The 17,952-nt window shown below is 42.0% G+C and overlaps 1 protein-coding gene across 1 annotated transcript in view; it reads left to right on the top strand.

Annotated features, from left to right (window-relative positions):
- cdh13 (cadherin 13, H-cadherin (heart)) overlaps window positions 1-17,952 on the top strand; it is a 222,021-nt gene that overhangs the window by 47,652 nt on the left and 156,417 nt on the right. Inside the window, exon 3 of the mRNA XM_025056314.1 lies at window positions 16,535-16,655. Within this exon, the coding sequence (XP_024912082.1) occupies window positions 16,535-16,655 (121 nt within the window). The remainder of the gene's footprint in view (window positions 1-16,534; window positions 16,656-17,952) is intronic.

Raw genomic sequence — 17,952 nt, 5'->3', positions numbered from 1 at the left:
CCTCCCCCCCCCACAACAAACTGAAGCCGCAGACAAGGACGCTGGTTATAACACTCAGAAGACACACCGTCCTCCGACGTCCACAGACCCTTGTCCTCAAAGTGCCCCTCTCTGCTCCCCATACCTCCAGGAAGATAAATGAGCGCTTGCTCCGAGTCTCATTGACTTAATGGGACCCAGGCTGGATGTGAGACTGCAAAGCAGCTTGACTGGGAGATAAATACGCTCCCTTTGTCCCCTACACTTCATCAATACAGCTGTATCTATTGGTCTGCGTCGCAGCGGAGGACGACGGGGCAGACAGAACCGACCAGGCAGAGCGTGCTGGTGTGGGTCCGGCCTCGTGATCCTGAGCAAGGACAAATACTTATGTTGGGGAAGCAAGGCTACGAGCTTTGTTGGAGAGAAAAAAAAATGTCCGTGAATTCTCGGCGTTTCCCTTTTTAAAATGTTGAAGTGGAATCTCATTAATGTTACCACTAATTTGTTTTTGTAACCTACCTACATATACTTACAATCTGTAGTCTGCTCCGGGTGATGGAGTCGTTAGGGAGCCCCCTGTGGTGTAGACTTGTTTAGAATAAATCAGAGAGAAATCTCGAGGTCAGAGAAAGCTTCTGTACACAATACTCCATCATCAAGTAATCATTTTATAATCAGTACCTGCTGATACTTCAAGCAAAAGTGTCTTTTTATCTTTTCAAGCCGAGTGAACAAACAAACGGAGCTCTGTTCTGTTGTCGGATATTTTCATGTTCGTTTTGTTTTTGTTTTTTTTGGAAACAAGACTTTATCTCCCATATCTGCCAAAGCGAAGAGATAAAGAAAAACTGTGAAAGCCAGCGTCTGTGTGAGGGAAGTAGTCATTTGTAAAAGTCAAAGTCTTCTGACCGTACTGGTATTTTTTGTGTTCTCGCAATACATTTCTGTACAATAATATAGAGGATTGAATTAGACTTAAGGCACAGACGGAAGATTTGGAAAATCTCTCCTGTAATCTCAGAAATGAATAGATTTTATAGAAGTTTCTACTGAAATATTTTACTTTCATTAATGTTTAATAGTTTTAGAAATGTTTGGAAATCGTCCTCCTACACTCTGAGAGAGTCGAGGCTGCATGGTGGTGGAATGGAATGTGCTCTTGCCTTACAGCCTAAAAATGACAGATTGGATCCTTGGTGGTGACTACCTTTGAGTTTTTTGCCCTCACCCTCGACAGAGATTGACCCCACGATCTGGTTCTCAAGCTCAGGTTACAGAACCTTAAATGATCTGTGTTTTTCTAGTCCTGGTAACCACTCAAAACAAGTATGGGTGTCTATAGGAATCGAACCTTAAACCTTCTGGATGTACTGCGCTACAGCAGGTGAACAGGTATTTCTGGAAGGAAAGACAGAGAAAGTACAACCTCACATCCAGAAAAGACAGAGAAAGTACAACCTCACATCAGGTCCAAAGTTACTCCGACACTCGATGCACCGTGGCGTGGATGAGGGTGAAGCGGAGCTCCAACACCGAGGCTGGAGTTTAACTACGGTGGCTGTTCTCCTGCCTTGAAGCTGCGTATCTGTTCCACAGCATTAAAGTGAGCTACATGAGTGACCGGAATCAATTTGACATATTGACTCTAATTACGGCAGTGAATGGAGTCTGCGATTCGGCCCGGAGTGTTTTGACCTCGGCCACGCGGAGCCGTGCGAGCGGTCGGACGCTGACGCTCGAGTGTAAACACTGTAGGTTATTTTGGGATGCTTCGAGGTGGAGTGTGTCTGAGTGTGTGTTTGTGTGAAGTGTAATAGGTTCTTGCTGCAGCCTAAACATTAAAAACACATTTGTTACTTCCAGACCTCAGATGAATCGATGTTTTGGATGTGATTTATTCGATCAAACGCAGTTCGATTCTTTGCTCTCTTTAATCTTTGAAGACATAAAAAGACAAACTTTTTTTTTTTATGCATCTACATTATCATGACCTATTTCCTACTCCTGTGGCCCACATGGGAAAAGAGGTTGATCCCAATAAGAGGTTATGTGAAGTATTTTTCACGTCAGTGATGAATGGTCCGTCTGTGGCCCATATCCAGTTTCATGTTGCCATCTCTCACACCAAATTTCAACCCAAACTTTGCCAGACAAATTGTCAGATTTCGGAATGTTTGGATGATATGTGGCCCCCGAATCTGATCACCGAAATGAGGGTCGAAAATGGCTTTGACTGTCCTGTTACTGGGCCACATATATTTATTTATTTTTGTTGCTTGACAAAATGGTCAGCTGTAGTTGATGTTTGTGGCCCAGATTTTTTTTTGTTGTTGCTTGATAAAATGGTGAGCTGTAGTTGATGTTTGTGGCCCAGATTCTGAGTTGGTGCTTCAGTGAAATGAAAACCCTTCTGTCAGTGTGTGTGACCCACAATGCGTAGATGGATGTTGGAATTATTGGATAAACAGTGCATTATGGGTATGCGTTAAAATACATCTGATTCATTTCACAATTATTTTTAATCACAGTTGACACCTATTCATCAGATCCAGCAGAAACAGTCTGTCGTTGACCAACGCTTCCAACATCTTTGCCGTGAATCAAATATTTACTCACAGCAGATGCATGAGTTTGAGCACCCCCCCCCCCCCCATTCATCAGAAATGGAGCTCGTGACCTGGACGGCGGCCAGATGATGTAACACTGTGTGAGTGGCTCTAATAATAAGGACAGGACGAGTAGTTGAGCCCCGACACTCCAGACCGTCAGGGGAAAAGTTCCCAGGCAATCCACACTTTTATCTGCAATGACAGCAGCTGCCAGAGGTGGAGCAACTCCTTAATTAGAGTTAAAGAAAAGAAAATGGTTTAAAAAAATGGTCGAGGCTCTGGTGAGTGCCTGTGAAGTGCACTAATCAATACTTCAATCTGTTAAAAATCCCACTGAAACACAGCGACTTCACAGCCAGTGGCTCTGAGCAGTAGCTGAACGGGGATTTGAACCTTAGACTTGATGATCTGTTTCCTTCCTCATTGACTTTTTTACTATTTGTTTTACGTCCTCGACCCAATTCCCTGCCACGCCCTCTATGTTTCATTCATCATTCTTCCCACTTGTCCTCTTGTCATCGTTCACTCCGGATTCCTCGTATCCTTACGTGATCCCCGTACTTTGGATTTCCGCCGTCTTTTGACTTCGTTCAGCAGCAGTAAAACATTGAAGAACACCAACACATCTTCATGAAGCTTAGAAAAATATACACTTGTCCAGTGAACGTTTTTCGACCGTGTGTTGGTGATTGCAGCAATTACCTCTGGCAGCCTCCTAAACACCGGGAGCGACTCCTGAAACAGTCCCGCTGCAGGGATTTCGACACCAATACAATAGGTTACAATCACTTAATATTAGAGCAGCGGCGGCGGAGCTTGTTATTTCACAGCGGCACTCTGAGCCTCGGCATCTGCAGAAGTGGAGCGGCGTTTTTTAACAGCGTAAGCCACTTAACTTTCTGAGTGGGAGTTTCATTGCAATGTGTTGATTAAAACTCAGCTGCTGCAGCTGTGTCCTTGTAGCAGAGTCATGCCAACTGAAGTTATCTGACATTCTGTGGGCTACTGTCGTCCTTCAAGGACATCTCTGTCATACTGGATTTTTTTGCGAGTATTGAATTCAGTTTCCTCTTCTTGCTGCTTTGTAATTCGTTTTTTCCCTGCCTCCTTCTGTCTTTGGTTTCTTTCTTCTGTAGTCTTTGATATCTCTCACCCGGCCAGGACCCGGGACACAACAGATATTAAATCAAATTTATCGGAGTGCAGTAGAATGGTGTCTAACCATTGAAAATCTTGGTAAAGTGCAAACCCCTCCAGCCATCACCCTCCACCGACCCTCCATCTCCTCACTGACAAAGCCGCAGTGATAAAATGCCCCTCCGGTGCAACTGATAGCCCTGCAATTTGCTCGCTGGAATTGGCAACCGTCGGTTTTCAGAACGGCTCTGCGGCGCTACAGAAACAGGGTCAGTGATAGGTTGCTCAAAGGCACAGCGTCAGAATGAAAAAGTGCAAATTCAGCATGTCTTGGCTTCAGTCGTGAGTCTCTCACGAGGACATCAGTGTTGAAAAGATGTGGAAGGAAATTGCTCGAGTATTAAAACGGGCTCGGGAGATTAAGAGCTTGGTGTAAGGCTCTGACTCCTCAACTGATAAGGTGTCCAAGTTTTATTTTTTAATTAACAGAAAAGATTAATTGCAGAAGTTTTCTATGGGTTATGCAACAACTTGATGGGTTACTTGCTGATAAAAAATGTGTCAAGACAAACTAGAGAAGACGTCGAGAGCTGCTTTTTAGGAAGAAGACATCGAGAGCTGCTTTTTAGGAAAAACACATTTAGCAAAACCAAAGAAAAACACTCGACACACTGTGCCTGTCACAGTCAACCTGCGGCTGGAGTTGGACTTTTCTCACTTCCTGTCCTCGGGTCTTCCCTCGCAGAAGAAGGGGCAGTGACTCGTTACCATTTAAAGGTAAAGGCTCAGAACCCGACCAGTAAGAAGAGGGTTGTTCAGCTGCTGTGTAAAGGATGGAGTTTTGCTCCGTTCTTCCGTTTGTTTTGGCCCAGGAATGATATTTAGCTCAGATAAAAAGTAGCCTGATAATTTCACTACAAGACAAACATCTCACTCTGACCTTCTGCACATGTGAGAAATATACCATCATTATTATTATTATTATTCCACGTCAACGTACACATAAATATTCTTTTATTCAACGTTGTCATGTGTTATTGTATCTTCTGGGTCTTCAAAGATTCCATCGAGATAATATTCCTGAAATGACGCACGGACTACGGACCTCAAACACACCTGGTTGGATGTAAATACACCTACAGTAACTGATGTACTGCCATTAGACATCAGCTATTTTTATTATTTACTCATGTGCAAGAAATAAAAGGTCACTTTGTTTCCTGCTTGTTATCTCAGCTCTCTGGTCCCTGTGGACTATGGACTCCAGGGGGAGTTCTTCTTCGTATCCCTCTGCGACACATTTGAAGCTGCAAAAAAAAAAAAAAAAAAAAAAAAAGTTTTTTTTGTTATTCATGTCACTCCCAGCAGAGAATCTTGTAACTGTCGAGCGCCTGCAGTTTGTTGGATTTGGACCTGGAAGAGTGAGAAAGAGGATGCACAGATGGATAAAGACTTGAATTAGTCACCTGATCGTAGGAAGTCGTACAATCAACAAGACATGCTGCCACTTTAACATTAATGCACTTGCTGAACAACCCCCCCGCCCCCCCCCACCTGCCTCCAGTCCATCACTGTCGAACCACTCTGGCCTCCTAATGCGTTGCAACTGCAATCTTTGTGTCGGGCAGCAAATGGCTAAAGATTAGGGGCATTAGGGCAGAGGAACTTTCCTTAGAGTTTAACAAGCTTCAGTCCAGGTTTATATCATGATTGATTCTGTGCTCGGAGCTTTTTTATCAATCCATTAGAGGCCCGGCTGCAGCATGGCAGCCGTCCAGACGGGGACATTAACATCCCATCTCAGGGCCAGAGACACTGGGAAGGTCAGTGAGGTGGGAGCGTGGTGTGGAAACATTTACTACTGTTGTGAAATGATTTCCATTCAGCAGGGCAGTGGCGGCTCCACTGTTTTTTAAATGATCACTATGGGATTTTTTTTTTTATTAATTCTTTTGACCTTGACAAAGAAAATGATTAAACTGAAGCAGCTTCGACCTGATATTAAGGTACGGTTTGTTTTCTCAATCACAGATATAACATAAAATAAAAAAAAAACCTTTTTATTACCCAGTGATCCATTGGTATGTAACAATCCAAAAAAGATTAGCTCTTTAACTGCTTAGCATTAGCCGCTGCCTCGCTATATTAGACGGACATTACGAAAGCGTAATTGACAGCATTAAAGGTGATTTTCGCTATATTAGACGGACATTACAAATGCGTAATTGACAGCATTAAAGGTGATTTCATGATATTATATTTTTATTATAAAACGAGAGATCCCCTGTAAGGTGTTAAATTAAAGTTGGCCTTGAGACTGGAGGAACACTTGTTAAGTTAAGCAGTGGGTTGTAAAAAATAATTATTTACATATGCTTGAATGTCAGCTTTACTGCAGGTGGTATAGTTAAAAAAAAAAAAAAAACACTGTCAGCCTTCATGATCTTTAAAATATGGGCAGAGATGATATTTTAGTACATTTAGAGGGAAACGTGTTAAATTTATTGCCCTTTAATAGAGTGAGAGTTATTATGTGATAATGAGATTTATACAAAAATGAAAAGAGTAAAATATATGCAAAGCCTGGGTTCATTTAAAAGAAAAATTATCCTAGACATTAGCTTTATATATATATTTTTTTTTTTTCTCTCTCTCCCATATCCATTAACAGGAATCCGTTCCTGTTTTAATTAAAATGATTTCTTCCATTTTTTTCCTCAAGGCTAATTGTGTAGTTCAATAATCTATACGGCCGGTTCCGGTCCTGCCTCTAATTGGACTTGAGTTCTGAGTACTGAGTACTGAGTACTGTGACGCACGTAGACTGTGGTTCTTCCTTCCTGCTTAGAGGATGTAGGATGTACATATAGGATGTAGGATGTAAATGAGCTTGAATTGGTGTAAAGACACGAGGGAAATTACTGTCCAACATTATTTCCTCTTGTTCTCTAGGTTCGTAAAAAATACTGGATTTAAGACTTTGTGTAATTACATGTTGGCGCAGTATTCTGTGGTACACGGTCAGAGTTGTAGGAGGGAGGTGAGAAAAACCAACTCTGACCTACTGTACACGACCAGACTATTAAAAAACTATGACAAATTATTCCGGATCAGGCCGGCCGTGTATTTCTGGATTTCATTTTCAAGCTCCAGTGAATTAAAATATTTTTCTTAGATTTTTATTGCATGTTTAGAACTCTTCTGCGAACACGGGATTTACAAGTACGTTCATAATGATCGTATCGTTCAAGTAGGATAAGAGGACAAGGATGCTAATTGTCCATTCATGTGTGAGCACACATTTAGGGCTCTAAAAAAATACAAACACAAATATGAGTCGAGCAGTGTAAAGTATATGGAAGAGGACGTTTCCGCCGAGTGTCAATTTGTAGCCGTTAATATTTAATATGAAACGCTGAAGAAAAAAAAACTCCCAGTTTATCATTACAAATGTTAATCAGGTTTATGAATGTTTAATGAGTCAAACAGCGTGATCCACTTATTAATAATGAATGATTTGTTTTGGTGTGTTGCTAAAACATCCACAGAGCAGAGCAGTTTGTGCTCGGAGAATGCCAAGATGAAATAATTTATCCTACAAATGAGATAATGCAAAATGTGTAGTAAAATGCATCATGGGAAATGGACTGGGTGACTATTGCAGTGAAGTGAGAGAGAGATTGTTAACTTAGTGGTCAGAGTGCGGTGCACCAGAGATCTTTTAGGTCAGTTATTTACCAGCTGAAGAGGAGGCACCAAAAGTTATCTGGACGTGAAGTTTCTTCTTCATCATCATCACACTCCCATAAGGCAGTTCCCTCCACGAGGATCATCTGTATCATCTCATGCTTCTCCTTGATTCTTCTTCTTTGCTGGATCAGCTAATCCTCTCCGGGTTCTTCTTTTCCTTCCATCTTCAAACCACTTTTCTTCAGAAGTCTTCTCTCTCTTTTGCTTCGCCCAAATAATCTCCAAAAATGTAGACTTTCAGTCTAACCAGTGAGGTCATAATCACAACCAATAGAAATGTTTGGATTGTTGTCTACCTGATTCAACATTTGCTGATCAGAATTTTTCCGTGGTGTTTGTGTGACTGTATTCCGATAAGGTAACCACATGATTTATGGTTTTATAGAGTTTGTTGTTAAGGGGCGCTCTAGACCAAATCTGAATGTAACCTGGATGAAATTGTTCATGTTGACCCCCGCAATAAAATTTGTACCTAGGACATGACCTTGGCCTAGGGTGATGATGCCCCTTAGTGGTAAGATTTTTCTTAATTTTTTCTGAAATCACCACGATAAGATGAGGAAACGAGGACAGAGGAGGGAAGAGTAGGGAACAATTACCTCCAGTTGTCACAGGGGGGCAGGATCTACGACATTCAAGTTGTGACATTGCCCGCCCCCTTTTTTTTGGTGATCAAGACCAATGGCTGCCGAGGAGTGATGGTGACAACGTTCCCACTTTTTTTTTCCCTCCTTCTTTCCATCCCATCCCTTCCGTGTGAAGGAGAGTGAAAAGATAAATAGAGGAAGTGACACGGACTCCGCGGAGGGACAGGAAAGTGATGGAAAGTTTCACCCTGGGTCTATAATGATGCAGCTTTCCAATTCAAGGCAGATATAGATGACCCTCTGACTCCAGTCACTTCATCACAGCGGCCACACGTTGACAGCGCAAGGCTATTGGCCCACCAGCATGTTGTAAATATTATTTCATTTTTGACTCTTTTTTTTTCTTACCACACACTGCTGTAATTTTTTTTAAAACAACACGTGGGTTGAAGCTAAAGTCTTAGTGAAACGTGCAGCCGTTGAAACGCAGACGATTTAAATGATTCCTTGTCGTATTGTCTCCAAAAGTCAAACGCCTGTTTCTCTAATGATGCGAGACTAGAAACCCAGCAGCAGCAGCAGCAGCGACAGCAAACACCGCGGCATGATAGTCGGCATAACATATTTATCCATATTGTTTTATGTCTCGCAAGGGCAACGGAGCCAGAAAGACTGCCTGCTTGAGAATAATCTATCCACTTCTGCATCGGAGCCGAGTGTGAGCTCACAGCTGGGAAGCAGCCCGGAGTATGATTGCCAATTTTCGGTGTACTTTTGTCAGGATCAAATGGAATAGGATGTACGGCCGAATTGCAAAATATGTTCTCATACCTTTACCAAATTAGGTCAGGAGCTCCCCTCTGACCATCCATCAGATGAATCAAATTCCTCGGCTGTGTCTAGGAAATGTTTTTCAATTGAATTTATGAAAGCACAACGTCCACTTACGTAGACTTACGGGACGTGAAGTCTTTGAATATATATTTCTTAAAGGAAATACATTTTGGGGCAAATTCAATTTTGCAGCTACAGCTTGTGTTTGTGGTTCACGGAGTATTATTTTTTTTCTCTATCCCCTGGCTGGAAATAGAAAAGTGTAGGTACAGTAAATCTCGGTTGGAACGTCCCGTCGTCCACGTGTTTTCAATAAAGCATGACATTTAGGGCCTTTTTGTTTGCCGTTGTTAATGACTTTATGCTGCTCTGCTGCATTGCTGCACATGGAAACAGAAGAGATAAGGAGATATCCTGGTTACGATCCATCATGTCTAAACATACACCGCTTATTAAATTTGCCAGCAGAAGAATGTAAATGAGATAAAAAAAACAAAAATCCCTCAGGTGGAAGGAGGAAATTCTCCGCATATGTGAACGCGGCCTCTGTCTCTGTGCCCCTTTTTTTTTTTTTCTTTAATTCAAGAATTTTAAATAACAACCATTGTAACAAAGAGAGGATTTTTGGGCAGGTTTTTCATGATGCAGTGGCTGATGTTGAAGAAGGATGAGGGTGAGAAAGGCCCGATGTCAGATGGATGTGAGGCGCTAATGGGAAGTATTCATTTTCCTGCTGCATAATGTCCTTTGTAGTGTTAGTTTGGTTACTTTATTAATGGCCTCTCTCCGGGCTACGCTGATGATGGTGATATTTCAAAGTAACCCCAAAGTGTATAAATGGAGAATGAAGAGAAAAAAACCTCTCTCATCCTCACATATCTGATGATAATGATTACAACCATATTTCAGTTGTGGCCGATGTGTGGATGGTGCTCGTTGACCACTCCTACGTAATGATTCATACATTATGCAAGTTTTGCCCTTTGACCTTTGGGAAAGTACATTAATTATAACAGTATTGCATTAATGCGTTTCATCAACACGTGTAAAGTAGATTTATATATAATTATCTATGTAAACTAGTACTAAATTACAGAAATCTGGAGTGGCGGAAAAGTACTTGAGTTTAGGGTCATGTATGAAGACGATGTGCCAGTGGTATTGGTGCAGTGTGCAGTCACAGTCACTATTGGGTTCCAAGTGGTAAAAATCATTTTCATGGGGTCCAAAAACCCTTAGCGCCTCCTCTGGTGAGAACTGTGTTGGGGCCGAAAAATGATACTGCAGATGAGGGAAGCAGACGGACGGGTGAGGAGGTTGAACTCATATGAGCGATAGGTTAATTTGTTTGATCCAATGCTGTCAAAAACAGTGGATCCATTAGCCAACGGTACCAGACAGGAGGAAGACGAGGAAGAACACCTTGAAGATTGTTGGTGAGATCTAACGATGAATGTTATCGGTTAGAAAATTAGTTTAAGCCAAAAAAAAAGTTGGGCACCGCAGATAAAGATCACGAGCCACATCATGAAGGTGTGAAGTCTGGGCGACGCAGCTTATTGTTGATGCTTCACAGAATCTGGTAGAAGAGAGGTGTGGAGCACGTCAGTCGTAGGTGGAGGAGTGACTCAAGTGTCAGCACGGCACATTACGTCTGATAAATGGAGGGCAGCGAGTGAGACGAAACAGCAACGTGATAACAAGCAAACTGTAAGGTGAAGCAAATACAAACGTGAATCCATTATTGCTGATTATCAACTTAGCCGATACCTGCTTAGCGCTGTCTGCGCAACAACAATAGCTCGCGACCGGCTACGTGATAACGCACTTTGATGAATCTACATTTCTAGACTCTTCTTTACTTTATCTCTTCCAGCTCGTGTGATAAAAAACACCACCATGTGATGCCAGCGTTTGATAGGTTTGTTCCTGAGGTGCTTTATCGCAATTTGCAGTATTTTGTGAACAAAGCGTGCTGGCATTACTATTCTTAACTCATCATTCACTGACAACACCGTAAAAAAAGGTGTAACCTCCCTGTCAGTGTGGCAACACTTTGGCTTCAGATAGACGGCATTTGGGTTTCTATCTGTCACCGCCGCAGTCAGGAGGCTAATCGCCGCAAAAGCTTTAAAGGGACTCGAAAAACAAAGACGGGAGAGAGGAGAACGAAAAAAAAGAAAAAAGAAAATCACTACATGCTTATTTAAAAACGACGGCTTGTTTCAACTTTAGAATTAGTCAAAGCAACTCTTTCAAGGTGAATGAACAAGCCGGGGAGATAAAGCTCAAAGTGCTCAGACTGACATGCCAGATCCCAACAGGGGGGAAATAAAGAGCATTCAAATGAACCCTGCTGGATAGCAGCTGGTGCCTGCAGCTGACGCTCTTGTTGTTTTTTGATCTCTCTCTCTTCGCACCTCTCCTTGTTCCTGTGCGACGGCGTGAGCGTTGTTGCGTGAGGTACAAGTATTGACAAGCCTGCCAACTAGAGGAAGGATATGAGCTAACTGATGGCAAAGGAATAATAACCGGGTAAGGCCACAGAGCTTACCACACAACTCTCCGCCGAACTCCCCCTAGGGGAGGCTGGATTAGCATCACGGGGGAACCGACTGCTTGAATAAAATCCAGCAAAGGTTTTAAAGTAAAGCTTGTTTTTGTAGGAAAAGGCCTGTATTATTTTGGTTCTCAGTCTCTCGGGGCTCCAGCAGAGGAAGTGACGAACCTAAAACCACCAGCCGCCAATAAGAGATTTAGGTTTTCAGCAAATACCAATGTTTTAGGAGCAGCTGCCTCGTGAATTACCATCATTTTTTATGACTCGCTGAATCTTCAACAACAACATTAAATCTTAGGATTTACTCACTGACCTATAACTGCACTGTGACAGTGCAAGAGCATTAGCCAGATTTGGCTATTTTGGTTTTTTTTAAATCATATTTTAAGCCATGGATTTATCTCAGGAACAGACCGACCACCAACAAACTGAGTTCACTGTTTCATCCTTCAAATCTACAGTGAAATATAAGTTTTTGTTTTTTTTTTCACCCTGATCTTGGAGATTTCGGTTTCTCCTCCTTCTTTTGCATTGACCGTTTGTTTTTTTTTGTCGAGATTTCTCTTTTCTCACCCAGTGACAGCCCCAGCAGTGAAGAGAGTTCACACCCTCTCCGTCTCGGCTCAGCCGCAGCCCGGTGTTTACTGCTTCAGTGTTGTTTTACAGGCCCAGCAGGTTCAGGCCGGCGTCCGGCAGCTCGGACCAGAAACCAGATGGTCTCATGACTCAGGTGTTTCACGGCCGGCTAACCTGGACAGCTGTGGGTGTCTGAGACCCAGTCTGGTAGATCCAGCCCTCTCCCACTGTCCCACTATGTCCTGCGGCTGGAGTGGAGACGGACCAGGATGGATGGTTGGATGGATGGATGGATGGATAGATGGATGGGTGTTGGATGGTTGGTTGGATGATTAGATGGATGGATAGATGAATGGTTAGTTAGATGGATGGATGGTTGGAGTGCATTGTCCCCTGTATGTCTCCCAGTTTCCCCGTCCTCTGTCCACCAGACCGGACTTTTCTCATCTCTGTCCATGAGATGAACTATAGATCCTCTACGCTGCATTGATTTCTCACCAGAGGTGACATTTACCGCGTGCTCCGCCCAGTCATCGCCTTAATCACCTGACTGCTCCTTCACATTTGAACCAAGTCAGGTGTCAAGCTCTTCAGTGATGAGATGACCCTTTGGTTCTCCCCCCGAGGCGAACATGTGTGGACCACTGTCGTAGACCAGCCTTCGATCACTCGAGTCTCATTTGAATCAATAGCGCAGCCTACTACGATCAAGAAAAGGCTTTTAGGAGTTAGGATTTCTTGTTTTTTTTTTTTTGTTTTTTTTTCGCTGCACTTTTCACCTCGCCCAGTAAAACACCTCCGAGTCAGAACACATGATTGAAATGCTGGAGGGGAAGTGTATGGATCTGTTTACCTGATTGACCGTTCCTGCGCTGCACTTAGAGAGCTAACATAAACCTGAAGACCCGCTCTCCAAGTGCTTGTCAATATACGGCTGTATTTATGTCCGCAGCCGATATCTCCCATACATTTTTACCTCCTCCCTTAATGTCCTCTTCCATATTTCAGTTCTTTTTATCATGGCCCTCAATTTTCAAGTGGAATATTTCTGTCATGTGATTTAAACAGATAAGACTGAATCACTACACACTTATCTTTCGGCTGTATTTTTTTTTTTTTTTCAAGTAGACTCTAAATGTTGTGCTGCTGAACTGGACATAAAAAAAAAAATCCTGAAGGGAAAGTGTTCATGTGTGAATTTGATTTAAAAGATTAGTAGAAGGATGGGGAGAGGGGTCTTGTTTTGTTATTATAATTTGCCCGGCTGGTGTAGACTAGTTCAGACGATGGGTAAAATCTAAGATCTTGTCTAGTGTCTATAGTCAATAGTTTAGTTATCAGCGCCGTCTCTGCTCTATATTTCTGTATCTTCGGCTTCATGGTGACGATCTCTTCAGCGGGAGCCTCATGAAGGTTCCTTCAAATAAGTGCATCGTTCCGTTTGTTCCTGCTGGTCGTACGATGATCCACCAGGCTGTACCGTGGTCGGCTCGGCTCAGACAAAATTCCTACCAAATTTAATCACTCGGGCAACAATGTCGCCTCACAGAGACATCAAAAAGACGAGAAACTGCAGCCAAAACACACAGGAATCAATTACCACCGTTCTCCTCCGGGGAAAAGCTATTCTGAAGTGTGGAAATAAAGTGGGTTCACATTCAACATGAAGCTCTTCACACCACAGCTGCTTCTCTTTGAACATATGTCTTGTCTTTGTGAAAATCATCAGGCAGCAACGTTTCTGATAACGGTGATCACTCTGCCTGTTTTCACATTCACAATTTATCTTTTTTTTTAAGCCCAGAAAGCAGTTTTTTCCCCCAATAAAGTCAGGACATCTGTTGTAAAATGTAATGCAAATTAAAATGACATTTAGATTGTAGTGTTTGTTATGGCATCCTGCTCAAAATCTGTTAGAGAAAAAACATGAACTTTTAGGAAAACGGAAACATTAGAAGAAAAAAAAATCTGTAGTTTCCATTTGTTTTGTGTTTTTTTCTGAATAAAAACCTATTATTTTTTATCTGTTGATGAAAAAAGAAAAATGGAACAAAAACCCAGCAGCATGACATCCGTTGTTCGTTCTAAATTTACGACAGCGGTAAATGTGAATAAGTGTGAATAATGTGTCGCCTCCACGTGTGGCCCCTGTGATTGGCCGGAGAACCATCCGCGCTGTAGCTTTAATATGAATTACTACATGAATAGAGAAACCAGCTCTACATGATTTCAAATCCCATTTAATACACATTTTTATTTCTTTTTTCCCTTTTTTTTTCCCTGTTGAAGCGACGCCTCCATTCATCCGTGCTGTTCTCAAATGGATTAACCTTCACACGAGTGGTGCTTTCGCAAATTATATCCTGATGGAAAACATCTCCCATTATACCGTTCTCTTTTACTAACAATGTAGTGATTAGCATAGTAATGCACTGATGAGTCCAGCGTCCCACTGTGAGACACTGGCTCTGGATGGCAACATTTTTCCCCTAGTGGACGTTAACATGGTTATTGACGTCGTTGCACCCTACTGGGAGAGTGGAAAAGAGCACGCAGGGTATATATTTATATATTTGCTCAAGTGTGTGTGGGCGTATGCTAATGCGTCCCCCACTGTATTTGCATGTGTGTCCCCTGTAGCCCCCGTGTGTTGACAGGCCCCTGGCCTTTAGTCGACCTGATTGAGTTTATGGACCAGCGAGCATTGTGTCCCACCTTGTCGGGAAGCCTCGCCGTGGAATTGAATTAACACTTTGACACCGGCAGGAAATGCTCCCCCGTCCCCTGGGTGGCGTGATTACGCTGCAGCCACATTACATGTAATAACCTCTGGATGTTTGAACGTCTGCCAAACATCCAGAGGCCGCGTTGATCTTACAGACATTCCACCACAGACGGCACAGACTCTGCCGTTGGAATGTCTTGTTACCCCAGAGGTAATGCAGTGTACAGCGCCCCCTTCCATCCATTATGACAGTGAGCTCAGTCCAAGTCAGACAGTTGATTGGCTGGAGATTCTTGTGTTGATTGATTTCCTGTCGTCGCTGCTTTCTGTGTTTTTTGATGAGTTTTGGTCCGTAATGAATTTTATTCAATAATTAAATTTTAAGGAATTGAAGAAATTACTTTGGAGAACTCAAAACTCTTTCGTTTCTGTCTGTAATTTTTCGAATGCCATGTACTATAGAGTCATTTAACTGGTGTTGAAGGTTTTAATTAGCAGCAGTTTGAACGGTCATTAAGTACAGTTAGAAAATGCACGGCTTAATTGTTTTGTTTATTTACACCCCTCAATGATAATTGGATATGAAGTATTCAGAAAAAAAGTGTGCAGTATATTTTATTTTATTTTATTTATTGATTTATTTATTTTTTTGTATAAACTATAAAAATAAATTTCAGATTTGTGCGTAGGTCGATGGTTTTAGAATAAGTGTGCAGTATATTTTATTTTATTTATTTTTGTATAAAATATAAAAATAAATTTCAGATTTGTGCGTGTAGTTTTTTTGCGGTTGAAGCTCTGTGTACTACTCCCCTCAGAACTTCAGTTGACAGCTCACGAAATATTTCTGACCTGAACTCAACCAGGAAAGGCGATACAGGTTTTAAATCTGAGGAAACGCATGGAACTGTAAATTATCTGGAGAATTTAGCCACTGCTGGGAGGCCAGCCAGCACAACGTCTAATTTTAGATTTAAGGAAGAGCAAAATTATACTGAGCTTGAGTCGAAGGAGAAATACTACTACTACTACTACTACTACTACTACTACTACTACTACTACTACTACTACTACTACTACTACTACTACTACTACTACTACTGCTACTGCTACTACTACTGTAGTTGAAATGTGGAGGTGATTTTCACATTAGTAATAAATTGGTTTGTTAATTGATGTACTTTTTGTTGTAAATAAATGGGTGTAATTTTAGAAGAAAACTGATTTAATGGTCACGTGTCAATACTTTTCTTTTACAGTACAGATTATCAGATGTTTATACAGTATATTAATATATATGTCTATATATATTTACATGTGTATGTATAGACATTCTGTATATACATTTATGTTGTCTGTATATAAATATATGTGTACATATATTTACATGTGTATGTATAGACATATATGTTGACATATACATGTATGTGTAAATTAGTATATATATATATATATACTGTACATACAGTATATGCCTATATAGACAATACACACATGCATGTTTCTTAAATTCATTATTAAATAATTGATTCACATTTATTCCAGCTCAGTTCTTTAAACTGTTGCCAAGTCTTGGGTCAATGAAACCTAATCGTGTACAATCGAATCTTAAGTAAAAAAAAAATATATACATTATTTTATTCATATTTTTCATTAAATTTTCCTCTGGCCAATCCCTAACATCCCATGGTTCTCCGTCCACCTGACCATCACGAGACTTGTTGCTGTTGCTGTTGCTGTTTCCTCACCTCTAATTCCATTGTCTTTGTTGCAGGTTGACCTTGTCAGTGGCCAAGAGGATGAGGGCCACGGGGGCTGTGTGCCCGGGTTCCAGGTCAAACACTACCAGGTGGCGTACATTGGCCCTTTCCAGAAAGGCCAGCCGGTCATACAAGGTCAGTGAAGTGGGTAAATAACACACACACACACCTGGAGCTTTTGATTCATGACTGGAATTTTATCTCTCTGCTCCGGTGCTCCCTCTGTTGTCCACTGTAGTTGTGTCACTACTCTGGGGAGGTGGAGAAAACCAGGTCGTTCTGAGAGAAACCTGTTTTTGAGTACAGTGGAAAAAAAAATCTGTTTCTTCAAAGATAGGGAGCGGGGACCCTCAAGGGCCACAAAATCTTGGCCACATTAGCTAAAATGTAACTAGAGTTTTTTTGTTTTGTATTATTCTCACTTCCTGTTGGCTATTTTGGTTAAAATGTGATTTCATTTTCCTCCTCTGAAAACACTAGCTTGTTTGTTTGTTTGTTTGTTTTGTCGTTGTTACGCTGGAGTCTCTCACTCCCAGTTCAACAGTTACTGTGAGTCCACACGGCTCTGGATTCCTGTTCCCACGTCTGCGTCGTGCTGTGAGTTTGATCTCAGCCGGTTCCTAATGGAATCATTTAACGGTTTGAGGCGTAGCTCGGACGGAGGTCACATGGTTCAGAGCTGACGGGTCTGTCGTTGCCGTGGCGGGTGATTTGTCCGGGGCGCTGCCTTGACTCCATATTGTTATTAAAATGACCAATCAGACTCCAGGTGCAGTCCAAGGGGACTTCTGTGAGACCCTCAGGCGATGTCACAGCTTCACACCGTCTCCAGACGAATCACTAATAATTAAAGCCGTGCAGCAGCCGCTCCAACTGAAACTCTGACTTTTCTTAGAAAAAAAAAAAAGGGTAATTTTGAGGAACTTCTCAATACGTCTTGATTGGTTTTTTTATGGCAACGACAACTCAGGAAGTTAATGGAAGTTTTAATTTCCAATTAACGCATTTCCATTGATTGATGCACAATAACCACTTTTATAGTCTGGCCTGTCTGGTCGTGCACTTACACGACCCGGGGAGTCGCTGTCGCTGCCGATAAATGACAAATCTGAGCATTTTCTCCTTCACTCCAATTTCTTTTTTTTTCCTTTTTTTTCCTCTCACTTTTTTCTTAACTGCGTTTGATTTTGCTCAGGCAGTCGGGCATTTTTGTCATCTGCAGGTTCAGCGGTGCATGTAGCCTGAGACAGAACTCAGTTCTGCTTTAGTGCTCTGCTCCCAGACGACAGAGTGGTTCCATTACCTCGAATACGGTCATGTCAGCAGAAACACAAGTCACCGGGGTGGAGGGTGTGGCTGGGGGTCTCAGTGCTCATAAGCAACTGACAAAAGCCGGTTCCTCCAAGACCTGCCAGTCTGGATACCCTGAGGG

Source organism: Cynoglossus semilaevis, chromosome 6, assembly GCF_000523025.1.
Source record: "Cynoglossus semilaevis isolate Cse_v1.0 chromosome 6, Cse_v1.0, whole genome shotgun sequence".
Lineage (NCBI taxonomy): Eukaryota > Metazoa > Chordata > Actinopteri > Pleuronectiformes > Cynoglossidae > Cynoglossus > Cynoglossus semilaevis.
The sequence above is the reverse complement of the archived record's forward strand: the minus strand, read 5'-3'. Positions and strand labels throughout refer to the sequence as shown.